The sequence below is a fragment of the Halichoerus grypus genome, chromosome 8, assembly GCF_964656455.1.
Source record: "Halichoerus grypus chromosome 8, mHalGry1.hap1.1, whole genome shotgun sequence".
NCBI lineage: Eukaryota > Metazoa > Chordata > Mammalia > Carnivora > Phocidae > Halichoerus > Halichoerus grypus.
Genome location: NC_135719.1, coordinates 76,810,888 through 76,837,897, shown reverse-complemented (window position 1 = coordinate 76,837,897; position 27,010 = coordinate 76,810,888). Strand labels below are relative to the sequence as shown.

At 41.6% G+C, this 27,010-nt stretch overlaps 1 protein-coding gene across 3 annotated transcripts in view; it reads left to right on the top strand.

Annotated features, from left to right (window-relative positions):
- FMN1 (formin 1) overlaps positions 1-27,010 on the top strand; it is a 430,597-nt gene that overhangs the window by 34,675 nt on the left and 368,912 nt on the right. For 2 of the 3 annotated variants that reach the window (XM_078053416.1, XM_078053418.1), the window contains exon 2: positions 1,832-3,823. In XM_078053416.1, the coding sequence (XP_077909542.1) occupies positions 1,963-3,823 (1,861 nt within the window). In that variant the 5' untranslated portion in view covers positions 1,832-1,962. Of the gene's footprint in view, positions 1-1,831; positions 3,824-27,010 lie in introns of those variants that run through there. The other variant, XM_078053419.1, reaches the window with a different exon arrangement.

Below are 27,010 nucleotides of genomic sequence, written 5' to 3'. Positions count from 1 at the left end.
GGTTTCTCTCTTTCATTTCCCCTTTCTTGTTTTCTTTTGAGTTATTTGAATTTTTTTTAATTCTTCCATTTTAATATATCAATTGTATTTTTCATTATATCTCTTTTAGTCTTTGCCCTAGGGATTAAATATGCATGTCTTACTCTTTACAGTGTAGCCAGAATTAAATTTCTGTTATACTTTACCACCATATGGGTCTCTTTTCCCACCCTCTTAATGTTGTAGCTGTCATGTATATTATATGTACATACATTGCAACCCCACCAAACAATGTTATTTTGTTTTGTTTTGTTTTCAACTGTGAAACATCTTTCAAAGAACTCAAGAGAGGAATAATACTGTGTTTACACAGACATTACCATTTCTGTTGCTTTTTCTTCATTCTTGATATTACAAGTTTCTTTTTTCCTTGTCTCTGAAGAGCTTCCTTTAGCATATCTTTTAGAGCAGGTCTGCTGGCAATAATTCTCTTTCTTCATCTGAGAATGACTTTATTTCACCATCATTTTTGAAGAATATTTCACTGGATATAAAATTCTGGGTTAACACATCTTTTCTCTTAACACTTTAAAATGGCATTCTACTTTCCCTTTCTCTGAGAACTCTGAGTCCTCCTGGCACTTGTGGGTTGACCAGCAGATGTATGTATTTTTTTTTTAATCTTCATTTTTATCACCTTTTATCTGTCTTCCTCAAGGAGTTTCTATTACAAAACTCTTCCTCCTTTCTCTCTTCTGCCACTCAAGATGTACTTTTATGTAGCTTTTTATTATTTAGAACCAGTTATAAAATACCTGAGGAAAATAATTCACCGAAGATATAAATGGTTAGTAAATGGTTATTGCGTTACCCTTCCCAAGGGGATTTTCTTTTAGGCATGGAAGTCTTGAAGATTGGGAAATGCTATAATTTAAGAAATGAAGTGTCATAACATAGAATTTTAAGCTCCATGCTTGGTCTGGGGGAGAGGGGGATGTTAGCCACAAAGACATGCCTAGGATTCCTCAAATCTTAGGAGAGAAACACAGCCACCTTCACTGCTTATGTGACATTTCAGCTGCTTCATTGGTAAAGACGTGGAAAATCCGCACAGGGCCGACAGTGGCTTGTAGATATTTACTTTTTCTCTGCCATTCCATTTGGCCTTAAATAGGCAAGAAGTAGGGGAGAAAAAAAAGAAAAAAACCCAAACAACCTTGACTAAGAGTCCTGAATTATTTATTTAAATTTCAAACTTAAAATTTTTCACTTTTAGCTCTTTTGGCAGAATATATGAGTTGTATTCAGAAAAGGCTCCAAATTTATGGCCTAATACCTTTTCCCAAGACTGCTTTAAGTTAAATAGAAAATTAATCTCAAATCTTAGAAGGTGCTTTTTGAAGAGTAAAAAAGCTCACTCGTTTTTGCAAAGTAATATTCCAAACATGAGTTATTAAAATGGCTATGTTTTCTAAGGATCCCAAAGTCCCCTTTCTTCGGGATTTCTGAGAGATGTATTAGCTGTGTTTAATAGAAAAACATAAACTGAAGCCTAGAGAAGTTGACAGACCTGCTCTAGGGTATATGGTGAGTTCCCTTGTGGGGGAAAAGGAGCTTTTGTCTTGGGGCTAAAATAGAGCACTCTGCCATCTCTCAGCTGTAGAAAATCTCCGGTCTGGTGGGGGGATGGGACTGGGGAAGTAGTTGCAATCAGCCTCTGGTTGGTGTGAGTTGAGTTGGTTGAGATCAGGCAGAGAGAAAGGATAAGTCATTGCTATGATTTCATTTATGTTGGTGTGTGATTTATGCACTCAGTTAGACAAGCTGCTTTCTTCCCCTCTTCTTCTACCAGGCGGTCTTGTTGCTAGAGATGACTGTCAGCTGCTTTCCCTGCCTAGCCATCATCACATGCCCCACCACCGGAGCCTGGGAAGCCTGACCACAGACCAGCATCTCCAAGGCATGAATAATTAGGTAGGCATAATGGAAGGCACTCACTGCACCCTCCAATTGCGTAAGCCCATTACTGAAGTCTGCTACATCAGCTTCTATCTTCCAAGGGGGGAAGTCAGAGGATTTTCATACAAGGGCACTGTAACTCTAGACAGATCCAATAAAGGGTTTCATAACTGCTACCAAGTCAGGGAGGGGTCAGACGTCATCAACCTCAGCCTGCAGCCAAATGAACATCCAGGCGACATATTTTTCAAGCAAACTCCCACAAAAGACATTTTAACTGAGCTGTACAAACTCACAGCAGAGAGGGAGAAACTTCTGGCCAATCTGCTGAGTTCAGACCACATCCTGGGGATTACGATGGGGAACCAGGAGGGGAAGCTGCCGGAGCTGTCCGTGAGCCTGGCCCTTGAGGACGACTGTTTCCAGAGTGCTGGTGACTGGCTAGGGGAGCCCCCCGTGGGCTGTCTCAATAAGAGGAGTGCCCATGGGAACAGAAAGCCTCGGAGGTTTGGTGGAAGGAGAGGGAGCTTTGAGGTGCTTCCACAGAAGAGGACAAGAAGAAAAGGGCGTGGGGGCCAGCAGTCGGCTCCTCAGATGGGGAAGGACCAGATCTGTTCCAGCAAATCTCTTCCTCTTTCTCGAACAAGGCCTAATCTTTGGCTTCTAGAGGAGAGAGGCAGCTCGTTCCCAAGTGGGGCATTTATTTCTTCCCTACAGTGGAGAGAGAGCTGCCCCCCAGAGCTCCCCAGGACACTGGATACGAGCCGCAGCTTTGGGAGATTCAGGGGGGCTTGTGAGGACCCCGGGCTTGGAAGAGGAGAGCCGCCCCCTCACTGCAGCGCCACAGAGCCAGGAGATGATGATGCTGGCGTGCCGGAGAGGGGCCCTCACAGGCTGGTGCGCCCGCAGACAGGTTTATCTGGAAGTCATGAGGACTCTGAGAAGCATCCAGAGGCAGAGAGGGGCCAGAGCGAGAAGTCTACTGAGCGTACATGCAGGAAGAAGCCTATTTCCAAAGTGGTGGCCAAAGTCCAGGATCTGTCTACTCAGGTGCAAAGAGTAGTTAGAACGCATCCCGAAGGTGAGGAAAGCATTGCCATTTGCCCGGCGGCCCGAGCTGAGTTTATACCCAGAGCAGACTGGCTCACCCTCCCAGGAGCCGAGGCTGGGACTCATGGGTCCAGGTGGCAGGGCCAGGAACAGCAAGGGGACAGGTCGTGGCAGCTGTCGGACAGGGAACGCACGCCAGCCAGTGCCGAGGGGGCTGTGAACAAGGTCCTGCTAAAGGTGATAGAGAGTGAGAAGTTAGATGAAGCCACTGAGGGGAAAAGGCTGGGCTTCCCTGCAAGCACACCAGCCCCCCATGCCCTCCCAGCAGCCAGAGGCAAGAGGAAGACCGGGCTGCCTCTGAGGGATCACAAAACCTCGTTTCTGGGTCTGCCCCACAGCGGAGGCCCTGACTGGTCACAGCCCAGAGGCCATGAGAAGAAGCCGTCCCCCCCAGCACCAGCAGCCCTCAGCATGCTACTGAATAATTCAGCCTCCCAGTCCAGCACACACAAACGGATGGCACCTGTTCCCTCGCCTCTCTCTCCAAGGCTCCCAGGCCCTGAGCAGCATCACAGGGCCCTGCAGCTCCCTTCACTGCCTGTTGAGTGGGAAGTGGCTCCTGATGACTCTCTTGGCCGAAAAAGCAGTACTTTCTCTGGGTCCCCCTCTGCTGACACCTTGGAGCCACCACCCTCTGCAAAGGTCACGGAGACCAAAGGAGCCAGCTCGACCTCCCTTGGAGCAGGCCAACCTCGGTCGGTGCCTGGGGAACCTTTGGAAAAGAGCCTGGGGCCTGGAAAGACCGCAGCTCGGCCCCAGTACCAGTCACCTCCAGGTAAGTCCCTGTATAAGATACTTTACATCTGTGCTTGGGCAGCTCACAAACACTAATCTGCTTGTGCTGTTCAGAGACTGGCTCCTGAACAAAGAACCCCAAATTCTTGGGCCTGTTAGTCAATTCACTCTGTAGCAAGAAAACTGGGAGCGGTGTAGGGGAGTGTGGCAATGGTGAGGCTGGTGCTGACTTATAGGGTCAGGGGTGTAGTTGCTTCCAGAAGCAATGCTTGGTAAATGTCTTTTAAAAATACTTTACTTTGGCATACTCTAAAGCTGCCTCCGTGGTTGCTTAACTTAGGATTTTCAAAGGAAACAGGAATGAGCAGAAAGAAGTAGCAACTTGTTTCTGCCTTTGATGCTAACACTGGGTAATTGGCCCCTTGACCTAAATTCTGCTGTTCATGCTGCTGGAGTAGCTCGGGTTTGTTGGGGTTCTCTAAGCAGAAGAGCAAAAGCCCCATGTGTCTTTGCTCATCTGTCTGTTGTAAGAGGTTTTTCATTTTTGTTTTTTAATAATCACTTTTATAAGCGTCATTACTTTATGGCAAGAACTTTATTTTTTTACTAGAAGAGGGATGAACTCAGTCTCACTTGAAGAAACTCGATTCAGATTTTCTTTCTTTTTTTGGACTATTTTCCAAATGAGCATGAAGTAATGTTTATTCTGTTTTATTTATGGTCTGTTTTACTGTCATGTTTTACTTATGGGTGCTCAAGAGCCAATTTGGCTTATATGTTTAATGTGATATAAAATTTTATGTGGAAATAATTTGGGGGTTCTAAAAGTGGATTCAATAAGACCAAAAAAGGTAATGTATAAAAGGTGCCACTCCGATATTCCTTACATTTTCCAGGCCAATGTGGCCAGGGGCTCAGGGTTTCGTATGCCACTATGCAGGGGACCGATTCTTTTCTGGGGTAACTCCCACAGCATGTGGTCAATGCCTTGTCTGGGGAATGGGTCGTAATATGATATACAGTCTCTTAAAGATTAGACAAAACATCATGCTCAATTTCTGAGATAAAAATCTCTACCTAGGAAAGAGGAATTTCAACAGCTTTCTGTTCATTTTGACTCGACATTTTTTAAATTTCTCTAAATCATTGATCCAGGCGTGGTTCTTTAAAAATGTGGTAAATACTTTTGATCTTATTTTTGCAATATATTGATCTTAGTTTGAGAAGACTTGCTACTTTCATGATATAACCAATCTGCTTCACCAGGAAAGTCAGAGAATTACAGCTTTTGTTTCATGTATCATAGAACCCTAGTGATGAAAATTCTTTCTCCTCATGGATGATGGAGCCATTGGAATTCTTGGAAAGGGAGGTCTGTGCAGTTATTAGATGAGAGACTTCTGGAGGCTCAGGCGTGGAATAGCTGCTTCAACTCTAAAGGTTCTTTTTTAGAAACCACACTAACTTCTGGGATTGTGCGTGTCCCTCATCCAGAAACTGGGCATTAAATACATTGAGCTTCAGTAAATCTTGTTTTTTTCCTGATTTAAAATTATCTTTTTATTTTGTTGCCCTTTTTCTTTTTTTTTTAATATTTTATTTATTTAAGAGAGAGACTGAGAGAGAGAGAGAGAGAGCACGAGAGGGGAGAGGGTCAAAGGGAGAAGCAGACTCCCCGATGAGCAGGGAGCCCAATGCGGGACTCGATCCCAGGACTCCAGGATCATGACCTGAGCCGGAAGCGGTCGCTTAATCAACTGAGCCACCTAGGCACCCTGCCCTTTTTCTATATAAAAAATATTATAAAAGCTCCATTGTATCTGGGTCAAGGCAGGCACACAGAGGACATTCAGTTTCTATGGTGACTGACCATGAGCCCACCGAGTAGTAAGTTCAGTGGGTGGTCACGCTCTACCTTGGCCTCTCCACATAATTGCTCAGAACCGTTCCCCTTCCTTTGGGCCCAGCCCTGCATAGCACTTTCAGGAGCCAGTCCTTAGAATCATGATAGTGTGCTTCTAACCTTATAAAAGAAGGAATTGGAAAGGAGGAGAAAAGGAGTGGGAGAGACTTTTTCTTCTGGTGTGGGTGACTTCTCTGTTGCTGGTACCTTCCTCCAGAACATCCAAACATTGTCTCTTGTTACTGTCCCTCTGAAAAGCATAAAGGGAGGGAGTTCTTCAGATAGTGGGTCTTGATTTTTATATCCTGTGTTCCTGTGTTCTTTTCCCCCCTTCTTCCCCTTTTCCGTGGTCATGAGTTCTCTTCATATTCCGGATCCTTCAGGGACTTCCTGCCACTGGTGGGTCCATATGTATGGGAGAATTTTCGTGCTTCTAGCTGCCTGTCTTTCACTTCATTTCCCTTCTCACCCCTTCCCGGCAGAGGCCTCAGAGAGTCCCCAGCAGCCCTGATGGTGGGTGGAGGGGGTAGAGGGGCATAATTCATTGACTGTCACTGCACAGTGGCCCTTTATCTGGATCCAACTCCCACCTCTCTCCCATGTTAGCTATCAACCAGGTTGGGTTTATGGTCTGTGGACATTTATTTCCTGTGGAAATAACATCGAGGTATTTTATTGAAGTGATGTGATTAAGATTATTGAAAGCTCTCATTAACTGCTCAAGTAAGAGATTAAGTCTGGCAAAAGTAATCAGATCTGTTTCCAGTTGGAAGACTCTTTAGTGTTATGGGTGTGTAGTAATTCCCAGGAAAGAATGAAATCCACTTCTCCTTCTCACAGGACAAAGAGTTAAAGCCAGTATTAACCATCCATCCGCCCAGGAAATAGCATAAAGGTATCATAGAGGCTATTGGTCCACCTCCTATTGGCTTTGAAATTTTCTTAACTCTTCATTCCAAGGGCTACACAAACGAATTTCTTGTCTGATGGTGATATGATCAAACAGAGAATATACTAACAGTGAATGATGGACAGATTTGTCTTCTCATGCCCACGCCCACCCCCCCACCCCCAGCACACACCATCTTCTCCCCCCGCCTTTGGAATTGGTTTTATAGTATTTTATTTGGGGATGGAAACTACTGTAGAATGTTCCCAAGCCTTTGTGGAATGTGGTATTTTCTCAGACCAAGGGACTCTGGTGGTGCAAACCTGCACAGCGATATCCTCGGGGCTGAGATTCTTTCCTGTTTTGATGGCTTTCTTTTTACCTTTGATCTGAAATAGACCCTTTTAATGCCAGAAGAATCACATGGAATCTGGCTCACCAAACTTAGGAAAATGCCCAGTGTTTCTGTGTGCTCCTCAGCAATCTCATGATCTTTGTCCTCTGATTGAAGTCACTGAGGCGGTGGTGGAAGCAGATGCCCCAGGCGTAGTTCTTCTTGATATTATGAGTCACTTGATCAATTGGAAGGGCCATCAGAAGATGTAGTTCATGTCAACCGATTAAGAGTTGAGACACACACTTGGAATCGGTTTTTTTAATATCTGATGCAACTGTCAAAACTTTCATTCCTCTGATCATATATTACAGGGAGTGGATAGAAGTTCTTCCTACAGTAATACTGAGGTTTGATACAAGTCCAGTAAAAATTTAAAGGAACTTCATAGCAAAATGGACATATGCAACCATTTAAGATTACTACAGAAAGTATATAGTACATAGAAAGTTCTCTGTAGGGATGCCTGGGTGGCTCAGTCAGTAGAGCATGTGCTCTTGATCTCAGGGTCATGAGTTCAAGCCCCACTTGGGTGTGGAGCCTACTTAAAAAATATGTGGTCAGGACGCCTGGGTGGCTCGGTCGGTTAAGCATCTGCCTTCGGCTCAGTTCATGATCCCAGGGTCCTGGAATCGAGCCCCGCATTGGGCTCCCTGCTCCGCGGGAAGCCTGCTTCTCCCTCTCCCACTCCCCCTGCTTGTGTTCCCTCTCTCGCTGTGTCTCTCTCTGTCACATAAATAAATAAAATCTTTAAAAAAAAAAAAAGAAAATTCTCTGTAATTCCTGTTAAGAGAGAAAATAAGATTCAACAATTGCATAAACCATATCATACCCATATAAAACAAATGTAAGAATTAAATTAAGAAATACATTGTCATATACTTTTAAGAAAGTAAGGGGGTGGCGATTGAAACTATATGTAACTTTGACCTAGCAACCCTGCAGTGTTTACTGTAGCATTGTTTCTAGTGGCAAAAATAGCTGAAAAAATTCGGATGTCCATCAGTAGAGAAATGGTTAAATAAATTATAGTACATTTCTACTGTATAATACTATGAGGCCGTTCAAAGTATTGAACTAGATCTGTACTTAGCAAGTGGCAAGGTGATGGATAGCATGCTTGCAGTTTTTGCGAGACAGGTATCACCCCTCTTCATATATGAGTATATGTATGTTTGGTATGGGCTTGAATATCATGGAGACAGGTGTAGAAAAAGACTGACCAGTCTGTTCACATTCTTTATCTGTGGGCAAAGCAGGGTGAAGGTGGGGAATGAGGTGAAGGGGAAGAATCCAGAAGCACTGGGGAAGAGCGTTAACTTCTTCTCTTTATATATTTTTATAATATGTCACTGGTTGCAGTAAATGTGTCACTTTTATGATTTTTAAGAGGGATTTAACTACTTTTTTTTAATGGTTATCCCTTATTTATTGAAGTATAGTTGACATAAATGTTATATTAGTTTCAGGTGTATAACACAGTGATTTGACAATTCTAGACATTATGCACTGCTCACCAGGATAAGTAAGTTACCATCCACTGCCCTACAACATTATTATAGTATTATTGGCCATATCCCCTATGCTGTACTTTTTATCCCCATGCTTATTTATGTTGTCACTGGAAGTTTGTGTCTCTTAATCCCCTTCACCTATTTCATCCATATCCCCACCTCCTTTTAATGAGTGATTTAATGACTTTTTAAGTAAAAAAACAAGGCACCTAGAGCGTTTAGTGTGTGTGGTGGGATTACAGTTAAACTGCACTTTCCTGTGTTTTCCCCATGTCCTTTAACAGGGTGAGAAGCTCGGCTCTGAGACTGTACTGTTAGGCAGGGAAATGCAGTTTGCTAGAGAGCTGGGAAAGCAGAGCCCAGAGAGAACTAGTCAGGCAGGGAGGCTTGGGTGAGGATAGACCATTAACCAGAAACCAAGAGAAGAAGGAGCTTTATAAAGGCTCCTGGTAGACAAGGTCCTGACAGAGAATAGACACCCCTCAGCCTGAAGGAACAGGGGAAGCAGTGGTCACTGGAATCCAGACAGGTGAGCTTCACGGAGAGGGCCACATGGCAGAGTCATGGCCGGTGGCCTGTGGCCGAGCTCGTGGGACTGAAGATCCTGGCCTCTCTCTCCTTTGATCTTCTGCCTGGAAACCTCTAACTGAACCAACCACAGGGTTGTAAGGAAGCCGGCAGATGTGGTCTTCAAGGTTGGCCTTCCAGGGCCAAGGGCAGGGTGGAGAATGGTGGAGAGTGGATCTGGAGGGGCAAATGGAAGACAAGATGAAGCAGATAGGGGGAAAACCAAGAAATGTAGGAAGACAGAATGGTATGTTAAATGAGCAACAAGGCAAAGAAGAATGTATGGTGGCTGTTTTGCTACAGAACAGTGGTTGTCTTGGTAATAAACGATAATTGCACCCTTTCATTTCTTTGTCATGTGACCTTTATGCCTTTAAATTTAAGTGGATTGACTGTCTCTTATTGTTAAAAGTTCAAAAACAGAGGAAGTAAAAGAATTGGAAGATCTTGCGATACAGTTTTCATTCCACGGATTTAGAAAAAATTAGCTGGTTTTTAAAAACAAAGCTCTTCTATTTAACTGTGATTGCTATCACATTGTGTTCAGTTGCTTTTTGTGAAAAACACAAAAAGAATTTAAAAATATCTTTCTCAATCACTGCAAAATAAGAATAGCTAATTAGCATATGAAATATGAAATAGATTTTCTACCAATGAACAATTTGTATTTTGAAGTCAGTTTCCATGTAGAATAAATGATGGGTGTTTCTCGCATTCAAATTCCGTTTTTCAAAAGATAATACATTTCAAAAGCCAAGATCGTGACCAAAATCTGATGTTTTCAAATCCGGAGCCAGCTCTATGTATGTGAATTTTTTCCCAGATCAATATCCAATTGTGCTTTGAGGATCACACCTTCAATTGAATTGTTTTTCACTTGTTTCTTTTCTATTCTTGGGTTCGGAGCCCAAGATTTTAAGTGAGGGTGGCAATCTGCAATCCCAGGTTACACACATTGGTCTAAAGTAATTCTAAAGATATATAGAAATAACAGAAGTAACACTGTGATTACAAGTCATAGCTGCTGAAAAATCTCAAAGAGAAAACAATTTTTTAAATAAATAGATACATATTTTTTCACCTTCTGCCTCATAGCATTATTGGTTGGGGCATAAAAAAATAAGCTTTTAATGTGGTCATTCTATCATTTTATCAAATTGATAAAGCAAAGTACTGATTTTGAAGGCATACGTTTTGTTTTATTCCTCATGGATTCTTCTGGGAGAGGTTGCTTTTTGGAAACAGTAGATAAGCCCTGGGCCTACTTTCTTCCTCTTGATAGCTCTCATCAGGGAAATGTTTGCTACTGCCTTATTGCGTATGCTACTTCTTATTTTATTTTATCTACTTTCTGATCACTTACAAGGACCATAACTCCTGTTAGATAGTTCTTAAACACAAATCAACCCATGTTACTTAGTAAATTTGGGGGGCCTCCGGGCTGTGATATTAGGCCATACCATCCCCCTAGAGTTTCTCTGTGTGCCCACATAGCTCAGCCCCCTGCCAGGGCATGTTATAGAGTTTCTGGACTCTTAACAGGAGGCCCTAGGAGTTTTTTCCACAGTCATGGATTGTTCCAGTACATTGAACCAGATGCTTTCTAGATGGCCCAGAGCTTATAGGAAAGACCTTGAAACTAGGTTAGAATTGGGATTCAGGGAGCGCCTCGGTGGCTCAGTCGGTTAATCATCTGCCTTTGCCTCAGGTCATGATCCCAGGGTCCTGGGATCAAGTCCCATGTTGGGCTCCTTGCTTGGTGGGAAGCCTGCTTCTCCCTCTGCCTGCCACTCCCCCTGTTTGTGTGCACGTGCTCTCTCTCTCTCTGACAAATAAATAAATAAATCTTAAAAAAAAAAAAAAAGAATTGGGTTTCAGGTGTGTATAGGATGTAGAAGGACTCTGGGGTCCTTAAAGGATGTTGAACAATAGGGAAGAATGATGGACAGTGGTAGGAGAAGTATCATGAAGGGAATAAGTCTGGGCCAAAAGTCTGTGCACAGATGTTTCCTCATCTTCCTATGAGTGCCCCTGGACACTACGGGGAAGGGGCTCTGGCATGAAGGGAAGGAAAAACTTTGTCATCAGAAGCCCGAGAGTCTTACAGTATAGAGGAGCTGTTCAAGAGAGGCAGGAACTTCCCTTCCTTCCCCCCTTCCTTCCTTCCTTCCTTCCTTCCTTCCTTCCTTCCTTCCTTCCTTTCTTCCTTTCTTCCTTTTAGATTTTATTTATTTATTTGACAGTGAGAGAGGGAACACAAGTAGGGGGAGTGGGAGAGGGAGAAGCAGGCTTCTCACTGAACAGGGAGCCCGATGTGGGGCTCAATCCAAGGATCCTGGGATCATGACCTGAGCCAAAGGCAGACACTCAACGACTGAGCCACCCAGGCACCCCTCTTTCTTTCTTTTTTTAAATTTAAATTCAATTAGCCAACATATAGTACATCATTAGTTTCAGATGTAGAGTTCAATAATTCATCAGTTGTATAAAACACCCACTGCTCATCACATTACATGCCCTCCTTAATGCCCATCACCCAGTTACCCCATCCCCCCACCCACCTCCCCTCCAGCAACCCTCAGTTTGTTTCCTAGAGTTAAGAGTCTCTCAGGGTTTATCTCCCTCTCTGATTTCTTCCCAGTTTTCCCTCCCTTCCCCTATGATCCTCTCTGTTGTTTCTTATGTTCCACATATGAGTGAAACTGTATAATAATTGTCTTTCTCTGCTTGACTTATTTCACTCAGCATAACACGTCCAGTTCCATCCATGTCGATGCAAATGGTAAGATTTCATTCTTTCTGATGGCTGGATAGTATTCCATTACATATATGAACCACATCTTCTTTATCCATTCATCTGTTGATGGACATCTCAGCTCCTTCCACAGTTTGGCCATTGTGGACATTGCTGCTATGAACATTGGGGTGCATGTGGAGAGGCAGGAACTTTCTTAGCGAGCCAGCTTCAGTAGTCTAGGATAGAGGTTGTTAGGAACCCAAGGGCACAGAGTGATAGAGCAACAGAGCAGAGGGTGTTGATGGCAGCCAGGCCCCTGAGCATGGAAACCTTGTGGGACCCCGGGAGGACAGAGCTGGGGAGGAAGAACCTGAGAAAAAACTGGACTTCATGCTAAGCAAGTGAGTGGGAGGCTTTAGAACTTGAGATTCAGATTTTTGTGATTCATGTAACACAATTTTATCCAGGAAAAGGCAGTAAGTTGGATCATCCAGGTGTCACATATTTTTCCTAAAATGTTATGATACAGATTTTTTGCTTGTTCGTTTCAAATCCAAGTTAAAGTTTTGAGGTTGAATTTTGCATTTGGAGGGAGAACCCAAAAATACTCTTGTAGTTGATTAAAGCTGTTGGTTTCCAGGTTAGCCCCGAGGAATTGCAGAGGGAGTAAATAACATGTGCAGCTTGAGCCTAAGCGTGGTCTCCCTAGGATTCAGACATAGGTCTAGGCTTGTCTGGATAATTAGATGGTTAGAGCTGTCAAGAGACTTTTGCTTGAGAGCTCCAAGGATGGTCACAGGCGGGGCTCATCCGAAGGAAAGCAGGATTTGAGGCTCATGAGAGGGGCGAGGGGGAGGGACAACACTGACACTAGCGTATCTCTATCTCTCCTCCTCCAGATTCTCTGCTGACCCCGCCCCCTGGACTCACACCTGGGTCATAGGGAGAGGGAACTGCACCAAATAAGCCATGTGAAAATTTAAAGAGAAATTTTACTAAAATGTTCTTAAGATGGGGCGCCTGGGTGGCTCAATTGTTAAGCATCTGCCTTCGGCTCAGATCATCGTGTCAGGGTCCTGGGCTCGAGCCCCTCATTGGGCTCCCTGCTCCCCGGGCAGCCTGCTTCTCCCTCTCCCACTTCCCCTGCTTGTGTTCCCTCTCTCGCTGTGTGTCTCTCTCTCTGTCAAATAAATAAATACAATTTAAATAAAATAAAATAAAATAAAATAAAATAAAATGTTATTAAGATATTGAAGGCAGGGTCTGCGTTAATAGAGTGTAACAAACATGTGGACGAAGAGTCCCAACTCCAGGTGCTGTTGGAGCACGGCGAGACAGGGAGCACGGTGGAATGAACCAGATTTTAGCTCATCCTTAGGTACAGAGAAGTGGGGGACGTCAGCAGTAGTGCCTTGGCCAGCACCTCTGGCACGTTAGCTGCAGCAGCCCTGGTGACAATTCTAACCATGTCAAGAGGCAGCTGAAGCAGCCAGACAAGAGGGGACAGCGGGGACGATGGGTAGGACCGCATCCGTGAGCATGTGTGATTTCTAGAATGATTAGGAGAAATTATGGACTGGGCGAGGGGAGCACCAAAATCGGTAAAGCCAGAGAAATCCTGATTTGGCACCCTGTTGTTACTCCCCTGACTGCATTTACTGGAAGGAATAATATCAAACCATAGGGTTCTTTTGAGAATCAAATGAAAGGATGTCGATGAAAATACTTCATAAAACATTAGAAAACATCAGCTTATTACAATTACACATCATTGTTGGCTCAAAGAGTCAGAAATGATTTTATTTTATTTTTTTTAAGATTTTATTTATTTGAGAGAGAGAGAGAGAGCAAGAGAGAGCACAACAAGCAGGGGGTAGGGGAAGAGGGAGAGGGAGAAACAGTCTTCCCACTGAGCAGGGAGCCCCATGTGGGGCTTGATCCCAGGACATTGGGATCATGACCTGAGCTGAAGGCAGATGCCCAATGACTGAGCCACCCAGGTGCTCCAGCAGAAATGATTTTAATAATCTACTCTTTTTGGTGTTTTCCAGTGATGAAGTGAGGCTACAAATAATAATTCACAGCTAGTTATCCTATGTAGATTTCTTGATTTGCTCTTAATTAAAGCTTCTACATTTGCTTGTTTTTTCAGTTGCTTCTGTTTTTTTCAGTCACTTCTGTTTTTTAAGTCACTTACATCTTTTTTTTTTTTTTAAGATTTTATTTATTTGACAAAGAGAGATATAGCGAGAGAGAGAACACAAGCAGGGGGAGTGGGAGAGGGAGAAGCAGGCTTCCTGCCAAGCAGGGAGCTGGATGCGGGGCTCGATCCCAGGACCCTGGGATCATGACCTGAGCCGAAGGCAGACGCCTAACAACTGAGCCACCCAGGCGCCCCTAAGTCACTTACATCTTTAATGGTCTCTTATTGTTTTTTTTGGATTAATTTTGGATTTTCCACCTCATTTTTGAAAACTTGAAGGTGTCACTGGATCATATACGATACCTCTGATGCACTCTCCATGGAGTGTAGCTTACTACTGGTTCACCTGATAGTTTTAAAATTTAATCTGGGGAATTTTAATTTTACATTAATTAACAAAGAAATCGGAATTGCATTTCTAATGCTAATGTCATTCCAATATGAAATCATAAATTAAAGAATGTTATAGCAAAAGAAAAGAAAAACAAAAGTCCCCTTTCTTCTTACCACTTATTTCTGAACCACCTAACATCCTATCTTCCTTCACAAAGCTTTTTTAGTTTCTACAACTAATAGTTATCTTGTCTTTTCTGATTTCCATATCATGTTTTTGTCCTTTTTGGATCTCTATTATTTGATCTTCTTATGTTAGTATGTATTATAATAATAATTTTAATTATTAAAATTTTAATACCTTTGTATTTTAATATATTTTATTCTATTTATATTTTAATAATATTCCCTCATTGTTTTGTATGTCAGTCTTGAGTCCTCATGAAGCTTTTAGATGTAGAGCCCTATCTTATACTTTGGATGGATGATTTGCAGTTTCTTGAACAGTATGTCACAAAATAGTCAATATGTATTGGCCTAATTAAATTTTTGTGGCTGTTGACTTTAATTAAAAACAGCCCTCCAATTTACAGGTGATGGGGCAGTAACTGGGAGTGACAGATTGGCCTAGGAGTAGTTAAACAGAATGGTATTAAACAGAATATTCCTTCAAATGGTATGCCATACAGCAGAGTGAAGTGGGTTTGTTCCAGCCGAGCTCTTGGTGTCTCATCATCTTCATTTGGAGCCTGTTTCTGCTTGTGATAGAACACATCAGAATTGAATCAGATGTGTCCTTATTTTTATTTAAAAAAAAAAAAAGTCCTCCCAAAGACAGGAATGGTGTCACATTCATCATTACTTACCTGGAATCAGATTCAGTAACTGACACATGGCATGTATTCAGTGAATGTTTTTGTTGAATGAATGAATGAATGAGTGAGTGAATGGGTGGGTGAATGATGAGAAAACATGGTTTGCAAACTGGTAACAGGGGCAAATTTTCCCCATTTGTCTTATGTTAAACAGAATGAAAATGGTTTCATGCCATATTATGTGATTACTATTATATTATTTTGGTAGATGATGCTTTATTTTTTTTAAAAAAGATTTTATTTATTTATGTGACAGAGAGAGACACAGCGAGAGAGGGAACACAAGCAGGGGGAGTGGGAGAGGGAGAAGCAGGCTTTCCACAGAGCAGGGAGCCCGATGTGGGGCTCGATCCCAGGACCCTGGGATCATGACCTGAGCTGAAGGCAGATGCCTAACGACTGAGCCACCCAGGCGCCCCATGATGCTTTATTTTTAAAGCAAGCTTTAAGCTATTAATCTCTGCATAGGCTTAGGAATCTGAATGTACCCAGAGGATAGGAATGAAATTAAATGGAATATGGGTCCTCAAAGCCAAATGTTTTTTTGAACAAAGAAACTGTTCTTTTAATTGGAATAACTTTACAACATGATTGATTTTACCAGAACAGACCTTTTTAAATCTTAAAATGAGATTCAACTTAATTCTCAAAGCCAGTCACTGAGGGGTAGTCAAGTGATCAAACTTGAAATGGAAACCAGAGGCAGCTTCCTGTTTCCTGTGTTTTGTTGGTCACAGATTAACCATGTTGCGTTATGCATGGACAAAGCCCAGCCTATTTGCACCAATGTATACTTTATGACCCAACATGTTGGTGAAATAGACAGCTTGGCAGGTGCTTATAACTCTTATAGGCTGTGATTCAGGGGCTCCTGCATGGCCCATTTGCTCGGTACCTGATGCCCACCATTGAAATTTGCCTTCTGTGCAAAAGAAAGCACTATTGCTGGAATAGTTGTGTATAATACCAGTATAAGCTGAGGCTATGTGATTGATTTCCAAAAGCTACGCACAAACTAAGTCATGTTAATTTCCTCATAAAGCTTCCGTTATTACCTAGCAGAGCAGGATCCTTAAAGAATGGGCTATGGGACAGGGTTCTAAGAGTGAAAGCAGAAGTCAAGGCCAGGAAAGGAATAGGCAGACTTGGAAAATGGCCTGAGAATTTGAGGCCCCAAACCAGTGCAGCCTTAACTGAAACATGAAAGTGATATGCTATCGTCTTCACTAGGGTCTACCCTCCTTACCTAAGGAGCAGGGATTATTCTAGGCATGTCCTCCAGGGGACAGGAATCTAGGAGACTTATTTTATTTATTTTATTTTATTTTTTCCCCCATCCATCCTAGGAGACTGTTTTAGAATTCTGCCTACCATAGTATCCCTCCATTGTCTAGCATTTTCCATTCCCTTTCTGGTCTTGTCTTCTGCTTCCACTATCAGAACCCTGTCCCTACAACTTTCCCTAATCTGATCCCTAACCTGATCTGAATACACAATAAACTTCTCCATTTCTGAATCATACTATACTGGTTAAGAATGTGTGTGCCGAAGTTGCGACGTTTTATTGTCAAATTCCAGTTCTGCTACCTACTAGAAGATTAGCACCCACCTCAATTTCCTCACCAAAAGGGGAGTGATAGTAGTATCCATATAGTAGGTAGTATATTAACTACTTAGCAGTTTTTGTAAGGAATACGTGATAAAAATACTTAAAGGGTGTGGCACAATGTGTAACACCTAATTCTCCAAAAATATTTAGATATTGTTATTAGTATATCCTGTCTCAGTGGTTTTATTCATATATTATTTCTCTACAGGGGATACCCTGATAAATTCCTATGCCCCCTTCAAAATCCATCCTAACCTTGTGTGTGCAAAATGTCATCTGTGTAATGTTGGGAAGCTGAGCTTAGGGTATTTAGGGTAACTCTATTTTTTAGCTTTTCTCTAAATCTAAAATTATTTCAAAATAAACAGTTTTTTAAAAAGTCCTAAGTGTTATCTCCATCATCATAAAGCCTTTTGATTCCCCTCATTGTGGAATGAACACTTCCATTCTACTCTCAGGGAGCTTTACACATGATGTTCGTCATATTGTATCATGACTATTTGTTTACATGTCTGTCTAGAATATAAAGTCCATGGATGCAGATACTAAGCTCTATTCATCTTTGTATCTCTAATATATAGTATTACATCTGATATAGTTACAGCATATGTTATATAAATGCTGGCTCAGTAACTAATTGTTGAATGAATTTTTATTTTTTGTGCACAAAGATTCACCAATGACCAAATGATACGTGATTATAGGAACCAGTGGGAGGGTCAGGGTGGTACAGAACAGTGGTTTTCAAAGTGTGGCCCCTGGACAAGCACCATTATTAGCCAAAACTAGAGACTTGCTAAAATGCTGTTTTTCAGGCCCCATCCCCTGGATCTACTGAATCAGAAATTCTGGGGGTAGGGGACGAGCTGTCTGTGCTTAACCTCTTTCATGGAAACCAAGATTGAAAACGTAAACAATTATACAATTGTATAGCTATGTTAAATGAATTCAGAATCTTTTAAGTGCAAATATTTTATTAGAGGGAAATGATATAGGTGAATTATCTTTAAGAAATAATTGAATTTCCACTTAGTCATTTTTGTAATGATTTTGAATATTATAGAACTTATCAGATATAGGGAACTATATGCTTGTACACATGAGCAAGTTTTAAAGTTTTCTTGTTAGTCTTCTGCCAGCCAATTCTTGGGCATTGCTTTAATACAGGAAGGCAGAATGCTGTTCTTGAATATTTTCCTGTTTGACATTTGTTGCTGTGATCACAACTTTTTTTTTTACCATTAATCATAATATTAACCATTCTGGCCTCAATACACACATCTTCAAATTCTGTCAATGCCTGCCAAGCGCCTACTGCTGCCATGTGTTCCAAGAGGCTACTTCTCCAAATTGTATTTAAGCATCCATTAAGCTTTCAGGATGTAGCTTTTATAACCAGTTTTATGTTCTCAGCAAATATTGGTGGAGTTACAGGGTTCCATCTACTAAGTAATTAAGATATTACAATCACACATCTGCAGCCTTATTCTAAAGAGCAGCACTACTATTTTGTCATCATCTTTCTAATTCCTTTAAGAGCAAGTGTCTTGGAAAATCATATGATAATGTATGATTAATCTCACAAAGAGCCTGAGTCAAGAAAGCATTTGCCTCTTTGCTGCAGAATTTGTCAGATGTTAGCCTCTGTTATTGGGGAAAGATCAGTTTTTTAAAATTTATTTATTTATTTATTTATTTATTTATTTATTTATTTATTTATTTATGAGAGAGAGAGGGCACAGAGGGAGGAGGGGCAGAGGACGAGGGAGAGAGAGAGAAACTCAAGTAGACTCCGCGCTCACCGTGGAGCCCAACACAGGGCTGGATCCCAGGACCCTGAGATCACGACCTGAGCTCAAACCAAGAGTCCAACGCGCAACTGACTGTGCCACCCAGGCGTCCCCAAAATCACTTCTTTGTGTCCTTTGGGCAGTGTTTTCCTTTCAGAGATATGGAGCCTGCCCTTTCAGAACTCACCTGACTTTTGATGCTTTTTTTTCCTTTTCATGTGAAACAGACCATTCTTTACACAACCATTTCGTTGAGCTGGATTGGGGAAGAAGCCCCTGCCTTGAAATCAGGAAACGCAAATTCATACCCTGCTACTGTCAGTCACTAGCTATGTGTCTGGGAGTAAGATACTACTTTTCCAACTCCTACACTTAACAACGGGTTAATTATAACACTCTTTCCGTGATTACAGATGGCAGCCTCAAAAAGCAAGTAGGTTTGGCAAGAATGAGAATGTGATGAGTTCAAAACAGAGGTAAGAATCAAACAGGTCTGTGATGATGTTGGTATTGGTGGTAACAAGGGATAGATTCCAAATCACTGTGGACTCAAAGCTAGACGGCTCTGATTGGGTTTTCAGTTGAGAGAGAAAAAAGAGTCAAGGATTACTTGAAGCTTCCTGCCCCAGGCGACTAGGAAGAAAAGCACTGTATTAAAACATGCTGGGTCTGCAGCCAGGCGAACAGTTGATTAATGGACTTGTGTGGAACTGTAGCAAGGTATTGCTGGCATGTCCCAAGACTCATCCCTGCCCCCTGTCCTCTTTGGATCTTTTCTTTTCAATATCTTGTTGGCATTCATAACCAACTTCGGAGAAAAACTGAAATGGAAAGAGGTGTTAGATGACAGAATTAAAGCCTGTTAAATTCTTCCTAAGCTAAATGTAAAAAGCTTGAAGTCAAGAGGATACTGAAAACATCCTGCAGTTAGATTAAAATATGTACCTACAAGTAAAGGACCCAAGAGATTTATGTTTCAGCTTTAGTTGACGACATATTGATTCTGAGCTAGTTGGGTCATGTGGCCGATTCACGCAAAAAGCGAGGCTACTTTAGTAATAGATATTTATATCAAGGCAGAAAATGTGTCACTGTACTGCATATAGTCTGACAAATCTGGAGTTTTTGGTGTAGTCATAAGTATGTATTTGAAGAGGGCTCATTGACAAATTACATTACATGCAGGGGACAGGAAGGAGACCTATCTGGAAATTATACCATAGGAAAAGGAGTCCAAAGGAATAGTAGCTAATAAAATTAGAAACAGGACATGTGACAGAGGCCGTGTAGTGGGTACTTTGTGGGTCACCCAGATCCCCCTATCTGAGTCAAGACCCTAGTTTTCTTAGCTGCTGGGAGTGTTGCTGGCTGATGGCTTCCAGCTGAGCTGCTCCCCAGGCCTGACCTTTATCCAAGGGAGCTGCCTTGCCCGAGCCTCTGCCCACTCCTCAGGGGCAGCCCCACCCAGTGACCCGTCTGTCGCCTTGTGCAGGACAACTCTGAGGGACCACCCCGGCTTCAGAACCCAATGTGTGATCAGCTGAGGCCTCTGTTTGCGGCTGCATCTCCTGCCCGGTCCTATCTGCCTCACTCTCTCAGCGTTGTTCTAGAAAGCACTCTCCACTAAACCTTCTCCGTGGGATTCTCTGCTCCATCTGTTTTCCAGGAAATACTAGCCGCAACAGTTGACACTACAAAGACTGGGGAAGGATATGTTATTCGATAAATGATGCCGGGACAGTTGATTATCCACATGGAAAGAGAAAATAAAGTCAGAACTACCTCATGCACAAAATCTATTTCACGAGGATTTAGATTTAAACTATGAAAAGCAAAACTTTACAGCTTTTAGTAGAAAATAGGGAAGGATTAGGAGAGGGTTTCTGAAAAGCACAAACCATGAAGAAGATTGGTGAGTTTGTCTATATTAAAATAACATCAAATTTAAATTAAGATAAAATCACTTGACTATGACAAATGATATCATTTTTTAAAATAATAGGAAAAGCTGGGAAGAATATTTGTAGCACTTACGACTAACACAGAATTAGCATGGATAAAGAATTCATATACATTCATAAAGGAAAGCAAAACTGCCCTACTAAAATAGGCAAAGAAGATAGTCGCTTTGCTTAAGAGAAAGTCTGACTGATGAATGAGTGTGTGAAAATATGTTCAACCTCACAAGCAATTAGGGAAATGACAATGAAAATAAGATCCTAGTTCACACACATTAGATTGGGGAAATTAATTTAAAATTTTTTTATAATACCTTTCCTTTTTTTCCTTCCTTCCCTCTCCCTTCCTTTCTCTGCTTCTGTGCCTTTGCACATGCTATTTCCATGTGTCCTTCTCATCTGTCAAGACCTAGTGCAAAGTCAGGGTGCCTGGATGGCTCAGTCGGTTAAGCGACTGCCTTCGGCTCGGGTCATGATCCTGGAGTCCCGGGATGGAGTCCCACATTGGGCAGGCTCCCTGCTCAGCAGGGAGTCTGCTTCTCCCTCTGACCCTCCCCCCTCTCATGCTCTCTCTCTCTCTCATTCTTGCTCTCAAATAAATAAAATCTTTACAAAAAAAAAAAAGAAGAAGAAGACCTAGTGCAAAGTCATCTTTTCCATGAAGTTCTCCTCACCTTCCTGTTCAGAGTTAAGACTGTCCCCTTATATATTCCATATAGCACATTGCGCTTCTTCCATTTTAAAATACTGGGCATTGTTGTAATTTTCTGCTTACATGTGAATCTCTGACATTAACTAGATGATGAGCCCCTGGACCGCAGGAATCTTGTCTATCTGTGTGCTTCTGGCATTTATCATAGTGCCTGGCACTTAACTAGAAAATATATATTGGATGAATGAATGAACCAGTTCCTTGCCCCAGTGGCTTCTTCATTAGGTCAGACCCTTTCTAAACAGAGGGATGAAAAGTCAAATGCTCTGCACTTGTTCTTTGCTTTTTTGATCATCCTCTAAAATTAGTTCAAGATAAACTCCACCTTTGAAAAGAGTTTTTAATTGCTCATCACCTGCAGTGGAGCATAAGATTAAATGTGGTCTTCACCCTCCATTTAATTAAAGAGGATATGCAGAAAGCTGGCTCTTTTTATCATAGGTGGAAAGTTTCATGGAGACAAAGTAAGTATTGTTTTTCTTTGTTTTTCATTGTTTTTCTTCCAGCCTACTTCTGCCTAGTGGTACCCGCAGGATTTATTTCTAATCCTGACAAATTGAAAGAAGTATACTTTGCCTAGAGAGATAAAATATGTTGACATATTTAAAAAAATAAAATATCTCCCTCAGGAAATCTAAGTCTTTGGGAACCTATACCCTCAAGGCATTTGAAAAATTTCTAATCTCTTTTTTAAAAGCCAGCAACAGTTCTACAAACTCCAGAGGGGAGCGTATGATTTAGTTGGTATCTGTCATCTCCTACAGTGATTATAAAATATTAAAGCTAGGAGGGATCCTTTGGCCCAGTGCCTTCACAGTAAGGTTCCATCTAATATGTCATAACTACTTAGTGATAGAATAGTCCAGATCTCCTACTTTCAATTTTCGTTCTTTCCTTTTCTCCATATACTGTGCCCACCACCAATTTGAAGGTAGCAAGAAACTTATTTGGATTTTCAGGGACTTCGAGTTACAATAGCTACTTAGGTATTTACTTTGAAGCCCTTGAAATCTCCCCAGTAAGCAAGTGCCTGTTGGCCTTTGTACCATTAATAATTAGCTTTCATTAGCACCTACACTCAAGAGGATAGAGCAGCTCCATTCCAGACCAGTATAATTATTTGGGCTCATGATGAATATGGAGTAAGAGGTAAAGATTTGAAAAATAGATTAAAAATTTACTTGTTCATTAATTAAGCAAATTATGATGAAGATTCTAAGTGTAAGAATCTTATGTGATAATTGAAATAAAATTAGTAATGTCCCTGGACTTCTATTTTCTCCTTGGTTAAATGAATAACTTAGAATAAATCTGAGGACAATAAATCTTTGAGGATCTTTTCCTTCTAAATATTTTGATTCTGTAATTGTAATAACAGAGGATTCATCCAGATTTTGCTTGTCTTGCAACATTAACTGATGCTTGAAGTGTTTTTTAACAAAGAAGGTTTTCTTCTTTTTTTTGAAAAGTGTTCTATGACTAAAATGCTGTCTTGTTTTTCTGAAAGGTTCCCAGGAATCTCACTCATTCATCTCCATATATGTGTTTTCTGCCCTTCATTTACTTGGTAAGACTATGGTTTATTGAAACTAAATCAATTATTTAGTTGTTCCAACCATGTGGCTTCTCTGTAGTTGATTGGATGGATGTAAGGTTTGAAGGGGACATTGTGGGAAAATACAGGTAGTCATACCTCTGTTTGAATCTGAATTCTGCTGCTATGGGTTAATGCAAGTCACAGAACCTCCCTTAGCCTCAGTTTTCTCTTTTCTCCAAAATGAATAACACAATGTATTTCCTAGGGTTCTTATGAAGAGTGAATAAGATGCCAAGCACAGAGCCAGGCACACTGTGCAATCATGCCATTAGGGTGTACCAAATGCAACTGCAAGTGTCAGGGAGCCTTCTAGCTCAACTATAGACCCCAATAGTTAAAACCAGAAATAGACAAGACAGAAGTGCCTGGGTGGCTCAGTCCATTGAGTGTCCAACCCTTGATTTTGGCTCAGGCCATAGTCATGGGATAGAGCCCAGCCTTGGACTCCCTACTCAGCAGGGAGGCTGCTTAAGATTCTCTCTCCCTCTCCCACTGCCCCTCCCCACCTCAAATGGGTAAAAAAAATCTTTAAAAGAAAAAGAAAGAAATAGACAACAGTGCTTAACTCATGCTCTAGCTAAAACCCATTGTGTTCACTTCCTATTGCATTTTCTTGAGGCATTTAATAAAATGTTTTGCAATGACCAGAACATTCCAACCCCCAGACCAGAAAAGCCCTGATAGCAACAGAATGCCTAGAAGACCACATCCCATACATCTCCTTCCCTGCCCATCATCATGGGCTGAACACATACCAGTCCCCACCCATGATCACGTATTTTCTGCCTGCTCTCTTGCATGTACCCCACTGAACTTCTAAAAAACTCTAGATGTCTATCTTGCAAGCAAAGAGGTCAGTTATTAAGGCTTGAGCCTGCCACCTCCCATGGCTGCCTGCACCTGAAATAAATCTCTCCCTTTCTCTTTTCCAAACCCCAGTCTCTTGAGTTATTGTGTTCTTTTGTGACGACTTTATCTCTTGCAATAGTGTTGGCACACCCATTCAGGAGCTATGCCCTACCTTTGTCCAGCCCCCTCAGGGTTCCCTGGACGGGGCAGTTGGCCCCAGCAGCACACCAGGGCTCACCTGTTTGTTTCCTAAGTTAGCAGCTGTGACAGAGCATTTGGTAACACAACTACCAGTAAAAGTGTTCTTTTCAGTGCTGACGTATACTTTTCCTCTTGATCTCATTGAAGCCTTAAGTACTTTGCTGCTCCTGTCCTGCAGTATGTGTTTAAAAAAAACTTACTTTTTGATCGTTACGTTCAAAGCAGTAGGTCATAATTTGATGGGCCATTGAAGATAGGAGTGTATGTTTCTGATTCCACAACAAATTCCTCTGCTTCCTTTCCCCACCACTCTTCTCTGTAGAAACAGAATTGCAAAAGGGTTGTTGGATTTCTATAAAAGTGTTCTGAAAAGACCAATGGGCAGATTCTCGAGAAGCTGGAATCAGTAGATGGTGAATTTCTTTAGTAGAAGGTTCTTTTTCATCCCCGGCACCTAACTGGCATAAATAAATCCAGTAGTGAACATTTTATAGAGCATATGGGAGAGAGAAAACCTCCTTCCAAATTCTCATGATAAAGATTTGGTACTTAAAAGGAACTTTAATCAATTTCATAAGCAGAAAATGATAATTTTTCTGCCCATATTCATAATGTTTCTGATATAAAGGAGCAACCAAAACCAGTGAAGGCTGCATGGGACCAAGCAAGGGATATTCACAGTACCTGCGCAATGAATGAAGAAGATTCCATACCAGACTTGACCTCAACTGACACTGTTCTCATAGACATAATAACAATGGGTTTTCAATTGGCTTTTCATAAAGAAGATCTAGAACTTTGTATCAAAACTCACTATATTATTGGGCGCCTGGGTGGCTCAGTTGGTTAAGCAACTGCCTTCGGCTCGGGTCATGATCCTGGAGTCCCGGGATCGAGTCCCGCATCGGGCTCCCTGCTCGGCGGGGAGTCTGCTTCTCCCTCTGACCCTCCCCCCTCTCATGTGCTCTCTCTCTCCTTTCATCCTCTCTCAAATAAATAAATAAAATCTTTAAAAAAAAAAAAGTCACTATATTATTTATCATTTACAATTTATTGCATGTATTTATGCTTAGGTTAATGTGTACTGGATTGCACATAGTTCTTCAATGTTAATTAATTCTTTTATTGTCACCATAAAGTCATAACTTAAAGAATAGCCCCTGCCCTAGGTAATGTTAGAACAGATTAAAAGGCCTTACCTAATTATCGTAAATAAGATTACTCACTTGATGCCCAGGACAAGTGAGTAAACAGTAACTCTTACAGAATGCTGCTTTCACAAGAATTATTTCTAACCAGGTGTGTTATGCATTATACCAGTACCAATGTTTTTTTTTTAATGAGTATAAGAATATTAAAAACTGCTAATAACAAAATAATTTTTCTCTAGCAATAGTGTTTACTGGTTCAACAAATATGACTTTGCATTGCTGAAGCATTTCATTTCTGTCTGTGAAAATCCTTACCTAAAATTAAGGTTTTGATCAATGCCCTACTGCTGCTCAGAGTTGATTATTTCAACTCGAAGTTAACTTTTTTTTTAAATGACCGCGGAAATGTTCTCCGCTATACACAGTTTACCTGATCTCTGCTTACAATGTGTCCTCTCACGCTCTCCTATTCCTCCATTTCAACAGGAGAAGAGGTTAGAGAAATCTATTCATCATTAACCCACTGACAGCCAGAACCCAGCTCTTCTTTTCTCCCTTCCCTGGGCAGAGATTCCTAGAACAGCCAATAATAAGGTTCATAAGAGAGAGTGAATGAGACATGGGGATTTAACATTTGTTACAGTGTCCCCAACTGTGCTAGGCTAATTGCATGGGATTTCATTTCACCCTCAGGAGTCCATGCCTTTCCCAATATCTCATGCCTGTGTGGGTGCAGGAAGGAAAATGGGATTAGCTGAAGGAGGGCTCTGGCACAGTACAGTCTGGCTTCTGGGTATTTATCCTTGGAATTAAAAAAAAAAAAATGTCAATTAGGTAAGTGCTCTGTTATGACCGAGAAGGTCATTTTGCCATTGTTAACCACTTTGATTAAAGTCTAATCTACCAAAATGACTTAAATATCATCCATGCTTTTTTAGACTTTAGGAATTGGAGTTTATTCTTGGTAAGAATCCTCCTTGCTATCTCATTCTTGTCACTTTCATCTATTGGATCCTGTTTCATCCCCAAACAGCTTGTTTTGTTGTTCCTAAGCTCGCAGGTACCATCCGAACAGCACCCCGCCACTTGCGGAATGGTTGGAGAGCTTGTTTGAGAGGCAGGCTCCTGTTTGGTGTGTGCTAGAGGACTTTTCTGCTGGGATCCTAGGAGCTGAGAGGTGGATTGTAAGACAGCAGTAGCTACAAATAGCAGCCTTGGCTGTTTAGAAACGAAACCATTTTCGTCATCAAGTTGCAGACATTCCTGATATAAATGTTAGCTTATATAGGGTTTTTATTATACGTGGGTTGAGTATGCGAACTGACTAGTGTGAGCAAGAACTGGGTCCCATGTGTGTGGCTTACTGAGGAATCTGCTTTCTTTTCTTAGAGAAAAAGAGGGATCCATGAAGCTTCAATTGAGGAATGTATGCTTTAGTATAAAGGACATGTATTGTTTTAAAATGGTTTACAAATAAGTAAAGTAATATATATTTTTTAAAGATTTTATTTATTTATTTGAGAGAGAATGAGATAGGGAGAGAGCATGAGAGGGGGGAGGGTCAGAGGGAGAAGCAGACTCCCTGCTGAGCAGGGACCCCCCCCGATGCGGGACTTGATCCTGGGACTCCAGGATCATGACCTGAGCTGAAGGCAGTCACCCAACCAACTGAGCCACCCAGGCGCCCCAGTAAAGTAATATTTTTTAAATGTATGTTCCAAACATATGAAAATATGTGTCCCAGAACTGAGTTTAATATTTAAACCTTGATGTTACCACGCAGCTCCATCTTCTTGCTAAAGAGCTGAATCTATAGGGAAGGAGACATCCAGGGCTAACTTAACAGTTCACAGGAAATATAGAAGAGGAGAGGGATAACTTAAGCAACTCCATGAGCAAGCAAACAGATAAGTCCGTACATGGAACTGTACTGTGTATTTTTTTA